The 12,113-nt window shown below is 37.0% G+C and overlaps 2 protein-coding genes across 2 annotated transcripts; both read right to left on the bottom strand.

Annotated features, from left to right (window-relative positions):
* Positions 1–367: 367 nt before the first annotated feature.
* On the bottom strand, positions 368–1,454 carry LOC117625214 (DNA damage-repair/toleration protein DRT100-like). Its single transcript, XM_034356822.1, has 2 exons — positions 974–1,454; positions 368–738 (listed from the first exon to the last, which is right to left on the bottom strand). The coding sequence occupies exons 1-2, from the start codon at positions 1,452–1,454 to the stop codon at positions 368–370; spliced, it is 852 nt and encodes a 283-aa protein (XP_034212713.1).
* A 6,265-nt stretch (positions 1,455–7,719) lies between these two features.
* Positions 7,720–11,224, bottom strand: LOC117626743 (receptor-like protein EIX2). Its single transcript, XM_034358568.1, has one exon. It carries the CDS (start codon positions 10,832–10,834, stop codon positions 7,859–7,861), a length of 2,976 nt encoding a protein of 991 aa, XP_034214459.1. The 5' UTR covers positions 10,835–11,224; the 3' UTR covers positions 7,720–7,858.
* Positions 11,225–12,113: the final 889 nt, after the last annotated feature.

Raw genomic sequence — 12,113 nt, 5'->3', positions numbered from 1 at the left:
ATAAGTTTATTTTAACATCCAAGTACATTTACACTTTACATGATTGTGTGATAATAATTAATAGTCTCCTTGTCAACTCGGGATCATATTTCTCCTTAGCATTCCTCCTAATATATTAGTGTTGGCTTTTATTCATACCGCTAATATAATTGATACATGGAAACACTAATTTTATAGCGTGCAAGTATCACATAAGCAAAAAAGAAAAAAGAAAAAAAGAAGAAGAAGGAAACACGTCATATACCATATTACACATGACAAAACTTCCTTTGCAAATGAGCCACTTTCAATGCTATTGCTAGTGTTACCTTATCTTTGATGTCATCAACGAATCGAAAATATGTATACCTCCATGATTTCTTCACGATTAATGTGCCGCAAACACCCCAAAAAGGCAAAAACCTATGACAAAGCCAAGCACTACGCTCACATAGAACCACAACTTATCATTTCCATCTTCATTACTGTTTGTAGCAGTAAACGTGTCATCTCCGGGGCATTTTGTCGGAAGAGGAAACCCACACATTGATGGATTGTCTATATAAATGGATGAATCAGTGAGTGTTTGATGTTGGTTACCTGAAGGAATTCTCCCCACCAAGTTGCTATAAGACAAATTCAAATGGGACAAAAATGTTAAGGATGCAAGGCTTTGAGGAATATGTCCCGAAAGATGGTTGTGTGAAAGATCAAGAGATTCGAGTCCAAGCAAATTTCCAACCTCAGAAGGGATCTTACCTGTCAATTGATTCCTCGACAAGTTCAAGGTACCCAAATTAATGAGGCTACCTATCTCTTGAGGGATTTCACCTTCCAAAATATTCGAAGAAAGATCAATGCTCTTTACGAGCATTAGAGTGGTGTTATACAGGAGTTCTTCTCAGCATGGTTTGCAGATGATAGTAGTTGGGGTATTTATCCGAAACATCACGGAAGAGAGAAGTCAAATTATTGAAACAGTTGGGAATAATACCTGAAAAGTTGTTGTGGCTGAGGTCGAGGATGTGAAGGTAGCCGAGATTGCACAATTGTTGGGGAATATGTCCAGTAAAAGAGTTGTTTCGCAGTTGTAGCATGTGCAACATGGATCCACCAGATCCTCCTATCCATGCAGGTAACCTCCTGGATAATTTGTTGCCTCCAACGTCGATACTCAACAATATAGAGCAATTTTGCAAAGAATCGGGAATCTTACCGCCAAAATTGTGTTGTTTAGCTTCAATATTTGAAGATAACTTAATAGCCCCATTGGTGGGTATATTACCACAGAGATTGTTGTAGGCAGCATCTACAATGCTTATCATGCTCCCCGAATTCCATGCGTGTGGGAGTTCTCCAGAGAAATGATTACTTCTTAGCGAAAGGGCTGTCAGGTTTTGCATGTTGCAAATAGAATGTGGAAGAGTACCATTCAAATCATTCTCTGAAAGAAACAATTCTACCAATTTGGACATTAGCTTATCAAAATTCGAGGGAATTGGCCCGGAAAATAAATTGCTTGAGAGATCAAAGTAAGTGGCATTAGTGGACCAAAGTGGGAGTGGGCCCTCAAATTAATTATGGGCCAAACTTATTTGAAATACGTTCGGAAATCTCAATTGGATCGATGGAAGCATTCCATGGAATTGGTTGTAAGATAAATCCAGGTGTGTGAGTTGGGAAGATATCTTCAAAAGCCATTCCTCTCCAGGTTTTTTAAGGAAGAAGAGAGAGAAAATGTGAGAGAGAGAACGTTGCTCCTCTGATAACTTGGATAGATATCTATTGTATTACACTCTACATGTATGTAAGTGTGTGTGAGAGAGAATCTAATTCTCTAACAGATTTGCAAAGCTTATTCAATCCTAGCCTTTGATTCTAGCATCCTATGAGATGAATCCATTTGTCATAATCTAATGCTTAGATCCTAGACTAGCTAAGAGACCACTTGGACTATGATCCAAAGGCTCAAATTACATTAAGACAGAAAAGAAAAATTAAAAGAAACTAAAGTTCATAGACTGTAACATAGACTGACTGAGTAACTTCTGCTCCAAGGCATTCAGCTCCAAGGCATTCAGCTCAAAGGGCTTAGACATCAACACTCCCTTCTAACCCTTTAGCTGATTTCACACCAAGTAAGTCTCTTAGATACACAAATCGATCCTTGGACAAAGCCTTGGTAAGAATGTCAGCAATCTGGTCTTCTGTTTTGCAGTAGATTAGTTCAATCTCCTTTGCTTGAATAGCTTCACGAATGAAGTGAAACTTTCTACTGATATGTCTGGTTTTCTGGTGGAAAACTGGATTCTTAGCCATTGCTATGGCAGAGGTATTATCACACAAGATTGGTGTACCTTCCACTTGCTCTTCACCAAAGTCTTCAAGAACAACCCTTAGCCACTTAGCCTGTGATGTTGCTTCAGCAGCACTGACGTATTCTGCCTCTGCAGTAGACAAAGCTACTGTATTTTGCTTAATGGATGCCCATGAGAACATACCAGATCCAAGTGTAAATGCATAGCCTGAGGTGCTTCTTCTATCATCTTCACTTCCTGCCCAGTCACTGTCACAATACCCTATCAAAGTGGCTGACTTCCCTTTTATGAACTCAATTCCAAAATCCAGTGTGCCTTGGATGTACCTCAAGACCCTCTTGGCTGTTCCCATGTGTTTTCTAGTAGGATTATGCATGAACCTAGCAAGCAAGCTAGAAGCAAACATAATGTCTGGTCTTGTAGCTGTCAAATAGAGCAGACTACCAACAATCTGTCTATACTCATTCTCATTTGCTGCCTCACTCCCATCTTCCTTGCACAGCCTCTCACTTGCAACTAGTGGAGTCACCACAGATTTGCAGTCCTTTAGACCAAACTTTTCAATTACTTTCATTGCATATTTCTTCTGATGAAGAAATGTGTGCTTATTGGTCTGCACAACTCCCATGCCAAGAAAATGATAGAGCAGGCCGAGATCAGTCATCTCATAGTGCTTCATCATGTCATTTTTGAATTCTTCAAGCAATTTCCCACAACTTCCAGTATAAACAATATCATCCACATAAAGTGAAACAATAAGAATACCTGAAGTGTCACTTGTTTTGACATAAAGTGTTGCCTCACTAGGACTTTTCTTGAATCCTGCCCTGTTGAAATATGAATCTATCTCATCATACCAGGCTCTTGGAGCCTGTTTTAGTCCATACAAAGCTTTGTTCAGCTTGTACACCTTGATTTCTTCATTGTCTTTAACAAACCCTTGTGGCTGCTCCACATAAACTTCTTCTTTTAACACTCCATTTAGAAATGCAGACTTGACATCCAATTGGTACAAATTCCATTCCTTCTGTGCAGCAAGAGCAATCAAGGTCCTAATGGTGTCCAACCTTGCTACAGGAGCAAATGTTTCATTGTAGTCTATTCCAGGTTTCTGTGAGTAGCCCTTTGCCACTAATCTAGCCTTGTTCTTCTGCACAGATCCATCTAGATTTAGTTTCGTCTTGTAGACCCATTTGACACCAATGATTGGTTTACCAAATGGTCTGTCCACTAGTGTCCATGTGTTATTTTTTTTCAATCATCTCCAGTTCAGCCTTCATTGCATTTCTCCATGACTCATCAAGGTTTGCATCTTCAAAGCTTCCAGGTTCAACAATGCAAATGTTGCACTGAGCCATGATTTCATTTACACTTCTCCATTTCTTTGGTGTGTGGTCAATGGCTTGTGAGCTTCCACTTATTCTCTCCTCTTGCAGGATAGTGTTTTCACCCATTTGAGTTGATGCATCCAAGTCTTGACTTGGTTCATCTTGCACTGTGGTTCCTGCATCCATTTGCAGTGGTGTGTCCAAGTCTAGACTTGGTTCACAGTTCTGATTTTCTGCAGGCATAGAAACTGTTATTTCTCCCTTTTGTTCATTATCCCACTTCCATAAACCATCCTCATCAAAGTGCACATCTCTGGACAGAATTATCTTCCTAGTGCTTGGATCAAATATCCTGTAACCTTTTTCACACAGGCCATAGCCTACTTCATCAAGATCTCAGCTATAGCCATCTTCCCAGAACCACTTGATTCCTCTTTTTCTTTCTGCTTTGTATTAGATTCATCAGCTCCCTTCGAATCTGAGCTTCCTATTCCTTTCTCAACCAACTCCCAAATCCCATGAGATTTGAAAATGGTTTTCATCCTTATGCTCCAGAACTCATAGTTCGCACCATTGAAGGTCGGAGCTCGCAGCTCACCACCTCCAGATCCTGCCATGTTAGACACAGATTTCAAAGAGAGCAAGTTTGTCAGAAAACGCAGCTCACTTCCTTCACAGATTCAAACGCCCAGCTAAACAATCGAACCTGGCTTTGTGATACCATGTTAGCATACACAGACTATGATCTGTCATATTTAGGTTTGGATTATTGATAGATGGAGCTCATGTAGGAAGAGAGAATACAGAGAGAAAACTTGGAGAAGAAGAAGATGAAAAGATCAGTCTATTCTCTCTCTTAGTCATGCACAATCTGTGCATGACAATATAACCGTTAGGAAACAGAATATTCCCTTTCTTACATCATCCAATCTAACCAATGATTAACTATCCTATGAGATAGCTACACTTGGCACAATTCTGCTACACCTAAGAATACATCTCAGCTGTCCATTGGACTGTGATCCAATGGTTCACAGTTTAAACAATAAACACACTCAGCTAAAACATTTATACTTTAACAAAAAAGCCATTTTTTTTATATTTTAATTTTAAGAGTAATTCATTAATCAAGGTAAAATATTTATAAATTAATTATAAAATGTAACATAAATAATATTAAACAAAAAAAAATCATCCATCTCCACGTTGGTTGATGAAAAGAACACAAAAAAATCAACATAAATTTTCGATGATAAAAAATTCAATAATATTGTAGTGTCAAGTGATGGTAAAAAAGGAAAATAATTAAAAAGAAAAATAATACTTAAAGCATATAATGACAACAGATATATAAAGTAATAACAAGAAGAAAAAATATAGATAAGTATTAAATGAAAGGATTAAGCCACAACCAGATGAGCAAAGAAATAATAAAATAATCAAAAGACGTCTCCCGCATTTGACGGCAATTTTGACAGCAGAGGCTTCATATGCCATTCCACATAGATTATAGCAGTTCAGTTAGAGTAAATTTCAACTGTTATTTTTATCCGTTAAAAATGCCACATTAAATTTGACATCTTCTTTGGAGATGGTTAGAGCATCTCGAGCCAATATATCAAATTGTCACGTGGACATGATTAAAAATTAAAATTGCTACAATCGTCAAATTTTACATGAATTTAAAGGATGGAAGAGATATGTCAAAATAATATATCAAAAATCTTGATGTCAAATTCATCATGCTGACCAATACGGTAAAGTGTTAAGCTCTGTGGAGCTAGTGACTGATAAATAAATACATATACGAACTTGGTATTCCTTAGTTGATGTATTTAGTTTGTGTTAAGCTACTGACAGATATGGTAAACCAGGTGATTAAGTGTTAAAGGAATATATGTTGTAAAAACTGTGTTAATTGTTATATTCTAAAACAATTAATAAATGACTTTATGCAAATAAATACCAAATTTAAGCAATAAAATAATTACACAAATAAAAATATATAAATGAAGTTTAGAAAAACCAGAGTACCGTTGAGCCTAGACTCTAGAACTTGTTTCTTCTATCTCTTTAAGATGAAATTAACCCTCATATATTTTTCAAGGAGTCAATATTTTTTGCAAATTATGATTTGATATGTGTGCATAAAATTTTTCATTTTTGTATTTTTGATGAGTTATTTTTGCATACGTGTTTAGTAGGTTTTCTTTGTCACATCTTAAAGCATTTTCATTTTTTTCCTTAACCAATGGGAAAAGGGAATTCGAAATTATGATATATTATTTCAACATTAAAAAGAGAAATATTTAAGCCATTCCAATTTTTATTTTTGATACAAGCGAGCGATATTGGATAATCTAACCTAAGACTTCGGGTCTAAGAGTAAATGCTCTTAACCACTTTAGTTATAAACCCCTAGCAAACAATTCCAATTCTTAGAAGTCACAAAATCACTAGACTTGTATCCAAATATTAAAGCATTTTTCAATAACTGCATCATTAATATACGCTTATACATTTTTGAAAGAATATACGAATATACATTGGGGGTAGGTAGGAGGTCGACCTATATTTAGGAGCAACTCATTTGAATACGTTTATGCATCTAATTTTAAATGCATTTTTCGTACGCTGAAGAAATTGGGTCCTTGTATGGCTTTTATTTCCTGGTCACTCTTTCCTCCAGAATGCAATAGGGAGCAGATAAGTTATTTGTGTGGTATTTTTTTATTTTTATCTTGTTTTGTTTGGAATGGGTCGTTATTCATGGTTTGTAGCTAGTACGTATATCTTAAAGGTTGATATATTCCATCCATAAGTCTTGGTATGTGTACATACATGTGTTTAGTCTAAGCTTGCACCATGAATATACTCAACTTGTATCTATACATATATCACATTTTATCATCATGTTTTAATTTCTTGTATAAAAAAGGTAATGACGCATTGCATATACGTTTGTGGCAATTTATTTTTGGCCGAAATTTTTTGCGTATGAGTTCATGCATTTGGTTGTTAAAAAAAGATTGCCTTTCTTCCTCAATGCATATTTGTTTCCCACCAGTGCTTGCACGTCCAATATCACCCAATACACACAACAAAGGGAGGAAGTAGTGAGAAATTTTGAGGCGATGGATCCTCAACCTACTTTGCGAAGTCCAATCAGGAAGATGTTGTTTTCTTGACTAATTAGCATGACGATTGTTTTTTATTTGTATCAATTGACTATTAATACATAATTGTATTATTTCAACAAAATTAATAAATAATTTGATCGAAATACTGAATTAATAATATTTGATTGAATAATTAGATTTTATAAAAGTCAATGTTTTTGTTTCTCAAAATAAATCAATAAAAAATTTAAAACAGCAATCAATCTTGACCCAAAAAAAAACAAACATCCCAATTAGATCCTCAAGACAAAATTGCAGCTGACAAGGGCTTCAAGGATTGATTTATGTTTGTAAATCACAATTTGGTATATATGCACCTTTTATGCTTTGGATGAGTTATTTTTGTATACGTGTCAAAAATTTGGAGGGAAACATAGCGAGTACATGAAAGAAAGAAGGGTCTACATGAATGCTCCAGATTTTGCAAAATGCACGAAGATTCACACTTCATAAATGCTGAGGCTCGAGATCCTCATTAGCCTATGTTTAAGTATTGATACTCATTAGAATATACTTGTTGCAAATCACTGCACCTCGTTGGATGCATTGTTCATAGGTGAAGAACTTGAGTCCATCACCGTTTCCAGGTCCTCACCCTATTTTTCAAGTTTTCAAGTCAAATCAGGCAGATGGTGTTAAAATTCAATTGTTGACTAATTAGAGCACAGCTCTGAACTAGTCTATCTTCATGTTAACTGTAACTCTACGCCAATTGTAATTCCATTTCGGAGAAAGTGGTCAGTTGGGTTGGGCCAAATGCTAAACATACAAAGTCCACTACAAACAACCCACCAAATGCACCCCAAAAGTTTAATTCAACCCAAACCCTAGATGGCCACTGATTAGCACAATAACTGACTGAACTCCATACTAGTGGAGTTGAAATGAAAGCCTTATAGAAAAAGGAAATAATACTTGAAATGAACGGTGGGTTCCGTATTATTCTAAGTAATCAAAACAAGAGCATACAGGGGAAAACTTCATATGGTACATGAATTTCATACTTGCTCAAGTGTTGTGAATTCAAGCACTTGGTTCCATATTTCTATTCCAATCAAAATTTCCTTTGAGTACGAGCCATTTTCAATGCAATTGCTAGCATCACCTTATCCTTGAGGTCATCAAACCATCGAAAATAAGCATATCTCCATGCCTTCTTCACAACTAAGGTGCCACAAACACCCCAAAATCCTACGATAAAGCCGAGTCCCATGCTAATATAGAACCACAACTTATCATTTGTATCTTCATGATCATTGTCTTCTGTAGGAGTGTGATCATCTTCGGAACACTTAGTTGACAGAGGAACCCCACACAATAATGGGTTACCCATATAAATGAATGGATCCGTGAGGGTTTGGAGTTGGTTTCCCAACGGAATTCTACCAGTCAAGTTGTTATAGGACAAGTTCAGGTGAGACAGGAAGGTGGAAGATGAAAGACTTTGAGGAATCCAGCCTGAAAGGCGGTTGCGTGAGAGATCAAGAACTTCGAGCAACTGCAAGCTTCCAATGTTTGAGGGAATGTTTCCACTTAGTTGGTTCTTCGATAAGTTCAAGCTGTGCAACAGGAGGAGGCTGCATATTTCTTCAGGGATTTCACCTTCAAGGCTATTCGATGAAAGATCAATGCTTTTAACCAACATCAAAGTCTGCGCCTGATATTCGAGTTCTGTTACTTTCACCACTGATGTTTGCTGGTCATAATATGAATATAAGTCATAGGCACTGGAATTGCCATGCGTTAAAGCACTCAGATGATTCAAACACTTGGGGATGGTTCCTGAGAAGTTGTTGTGAGCAAGGTCTAGGATGTGAAGGTAGCCAAGATTGCACAGCTGTTGGGGGATATGTCCAGTAAAGAAATTCGATCGCAGTCGTAAGATCGACACCAGGGGCACATTTGATCCTATCCATGAAGGTATGGTGCCAGTGAATCTATTATTTGCAAGATCAATGTGCCTCAAAGAAGTGCAATTTTGCAAGGAAAGTGGAATTTCACCATCCAAATTATTGTTGTTGACCTTCAACATAAAAAGTGACCCCGGGACACCAATTGAATTCGGAAGCTTGCCTGAGAGATTGTTGTATGCAACATCTATAACCCATATTTCCTGCAACAGACTCCATGCTTGAGGAAATTTTCCTGACAGCTCATTGCTTCTCAGAGAAAGGACTAGCAAGTTTTTGAGGTTGCAAATAGAGAGTGGAATAGTACCATTAAAATGGTTCTCAGAAAGATACAGTGCCAACAATTGTGGAAATCGTTGGTCCAAATTCATTGGAATTGGTCCAAAAAATGAATTGGTTTCAAGCTCAAGACGGATCGCATTGTCACTGGACCAAAGTGGGAAGGGGCCATGAATTTGATTATGACTCAAATCCAAAATCAGAGCATTTGGAAATTTCAATTGCAATGGAAGGTTTCCAGTGATTTGGTTGTAAGACAAATCCAAATAATAGACTTTGGAAGATATTTTAGAGAACCAGTCCTCTGGTATGGCACCTGAGATTCCAGCACCATGAAGTTTGACAAAGGCTAGTTCAGTTTGAGACTGAAGCCATGCTCCAAAGGTAGGACCTATATGACAGTTTCCAATGTTGATTGTGTGAAGCATGAAAGGAGGAACCCACTCATAAGACACATTGAAAATGAGAGGAATAGGTAGAGTAGGGTATGGGGTGACTTTGCCTAATGCAAAGTATTTCAGTCCTGTGAGATTTGTGAAATGGGCTTCAGTTAAAGACCCTCCCCATGAATTTAAAGATAAATCTAGGTGAGTTAGCTGAGAGAGTTGCCCCAAGCTTTCAGGAATGGACCCGTTCATTTCATTATTGTAGAGACTAAAATACTGCAAATTGTGTAGCATCCCCAAGGAGGCAGGCAATTCTCTTTGCAACATATTAGAAGACAAATCTAATGACTCTAAATTTGTGTTAAGACAACTTGTTAAACCACCCAAAAGGTCTTGAATCCCCCCATCAAATTGGTTGCTAGCAAGATTCAAGAACTTTAGCTTACAAAAATTTCCAGCCAGTTTGGGAATTTGACCTTCAAGTGCATTGAAAGATAATTCAAGATGTTCCAATGATTTGAGCCTTCCAAGTTCAAGGGGAAAGGCACCACTGAAAGAATTGCCCCTTAGATCAAGTTTTCTGAGGTTAGCTAGATTCAAAAGCCATTCAGGAAATGGAAACTTCAACTCATTATATGACATGTCAAGGATCAAAAGTGATTTGAGGCTAATATTTCCTAGGGAGAGTGGAAGGCTTTCAATCTGGCATGCTGGTAAGTGTAGCTCTAGTAGGGAAGGAAGCATGTTAACAGCATGTAGCCAACTTTCCCCTGTTTTGTTGAGGCCCAGTCCTTCAAGATTGAGGTATTTTAGGGAAGAGAGATTGGAAAGCCAATTCAAGTTGTTGGAAGGAAGTTCAAGTAAAGAGTAGTCAGACTCTTCACTGAGGTCAAGATAGTTTAAGTTTGAGAGGTTTCCAAGCTGAGGTGGAATCTCTCCTCCAAATGAAGCATAGGAGAGATTGAGATACCTCAAACTTTTAAGCTGACCAAAGAATTTGGGAATGGGAATCCCATGAAAATCATTCCGGCTTAGGTCTAGGTAATTCAAATGTTTCAGGCTAAGCAAAGAAGGATTTATCTTACCCCCCAAAGAAGAGTGCTCCATCTCATCCCAATCTGCATCAAAAACAGACAGCGTATACGTATAAGTGTTCCGCAGATTCATCATTTCGACATGACCTGTTTTGTTGTTGCATGAAATTCCTTTCCATTGACAGCAATGTTGACCTGCCCAAGAAGAAAGCCTCCCAGAAGGATCAATAAGATCTTGTTTAAAGGCGAGAAGCGCACGTCTCTCTTCGTCAATGCATGGTGTCACACTTGGAAGTGCATCACCAAAACAGAGTTTACTAGTGTGTGGAAATAAAGAGGCCAAAAAGAAAAGAAGGAAATAGTGGGCAATGTTGAGGTGAAAGTTAGAACTGAATGAGTTTGCAAAGCTATACATTTTCATACAAAATTTTCTTTGCTGTGGTGCAGATGGCAACTGAGCAGAAAACTATACTTATAGGAGGTTATGAAAGTGTAAAATGAATGTCTAAATCATTGCCATCCAGATTCCAAGTATTCAACCCATTTTACAAGTTGGCTAGATTGGCAAGTAGGCATAAACAAAACTAACAAAACCCTGTGAGGAAGATTCACCGAGGAAAAAGGGAGTTCAAGTTGGTCTCTTTCCTCTGCGTTTTCCTCTTTGGTGTTCCGATATTGACTATTTTAACAAAACTTTTGATGTGCCCTTGGCGTGATCACCAAACACACTGCATTCTTCACATGTGACAACTTGTGTTCTTGGTGGAAAATTTATGAAAAGATTTAAAAGAGAGAAAAAAAAGAAGGCGAAGTTGGCATCTTCAGTGATTTATTTAATAGCCTGCAAGTACATTGCAAATTACATGATAGTGATAGAACAAACACTGGTCTAGAGAGGTACAACTTTTCCACTGAGGACAAAAATAATGATATCAAATCAAAGGGTATTGACCCGGAAAGTAAATCAAGAGATAAGGATTGATGCACTAGTGGACCACAATGGGGGTGGGGAAACATTGGTCTCCCACTGTCTCAGAGACTAATCTGTGGATGCATGATGGCTTTGACCTGGGGGTCATCGGGCACGGAAGGCATGCTTTAATACAGTATGGTTTGATAGGAGACGAACTATTTAGATGTTTCATGTTGTTAATATATGTACTAACATGTTTTTTTTTTCTAATTCTTAGACTTTCTTTTAAATTTTTTTTTTAAATTTTATATATTTCAATTTTTTTGGCCTTTGTTGCGACTTAGAAAATGGTTTATTTATTTATTATATGCCTTAAAATTTGTATTTTATCCATTTACATTCTTCTTTTTTTGGCTTATATATATTTACATTCTTCTTTTTTTGGGTTATATATATATATATATCCGACCATATACATGTGGAAAATAGTTAGTGAGTTTAATACGACAAAATTCATAAGTCAAAGAACGATTATTTTGGTGTTCTTTTTTTGGTCGAATATTGTGTTCTAACTGGAGAGGAAAAACATATCACACAAGATATGAACAAAAAGTTTATATTATTCCTAGAAAAAATAAATTACATTACAAATTGAAGGGGAAAAACATATCACACGGGATATGGACTTCATAAATACTCAAGCATTTTGATTTAAAAAGAACAAATTTTACTTTCTTATTTTAATCAAAATTTCCTTTGCAAAGGAGTGGCTTTCACTGCAATTGTT

This window comes from Prunus dulcis, chromosome 4 (assembly GCF_902201215.1).
Source record: "Prunus dulcis chromosome 4, ALMONDv2, whole genome shotgun sequence".
In the NCBI taxonomy this organism is placed as follows: domain Eukaryota; kingdom Viridiplantae; phylum Streptophyta; class Magnoliopsida; order Rosales; family Rosaceae; genus Prunus; species Prunus dulcis.
The sequence above is the reverse complement of the archived record's forward strand: the minus strand, read 5'-3'. Positions and strand labels throughout refer to the sequence as shown.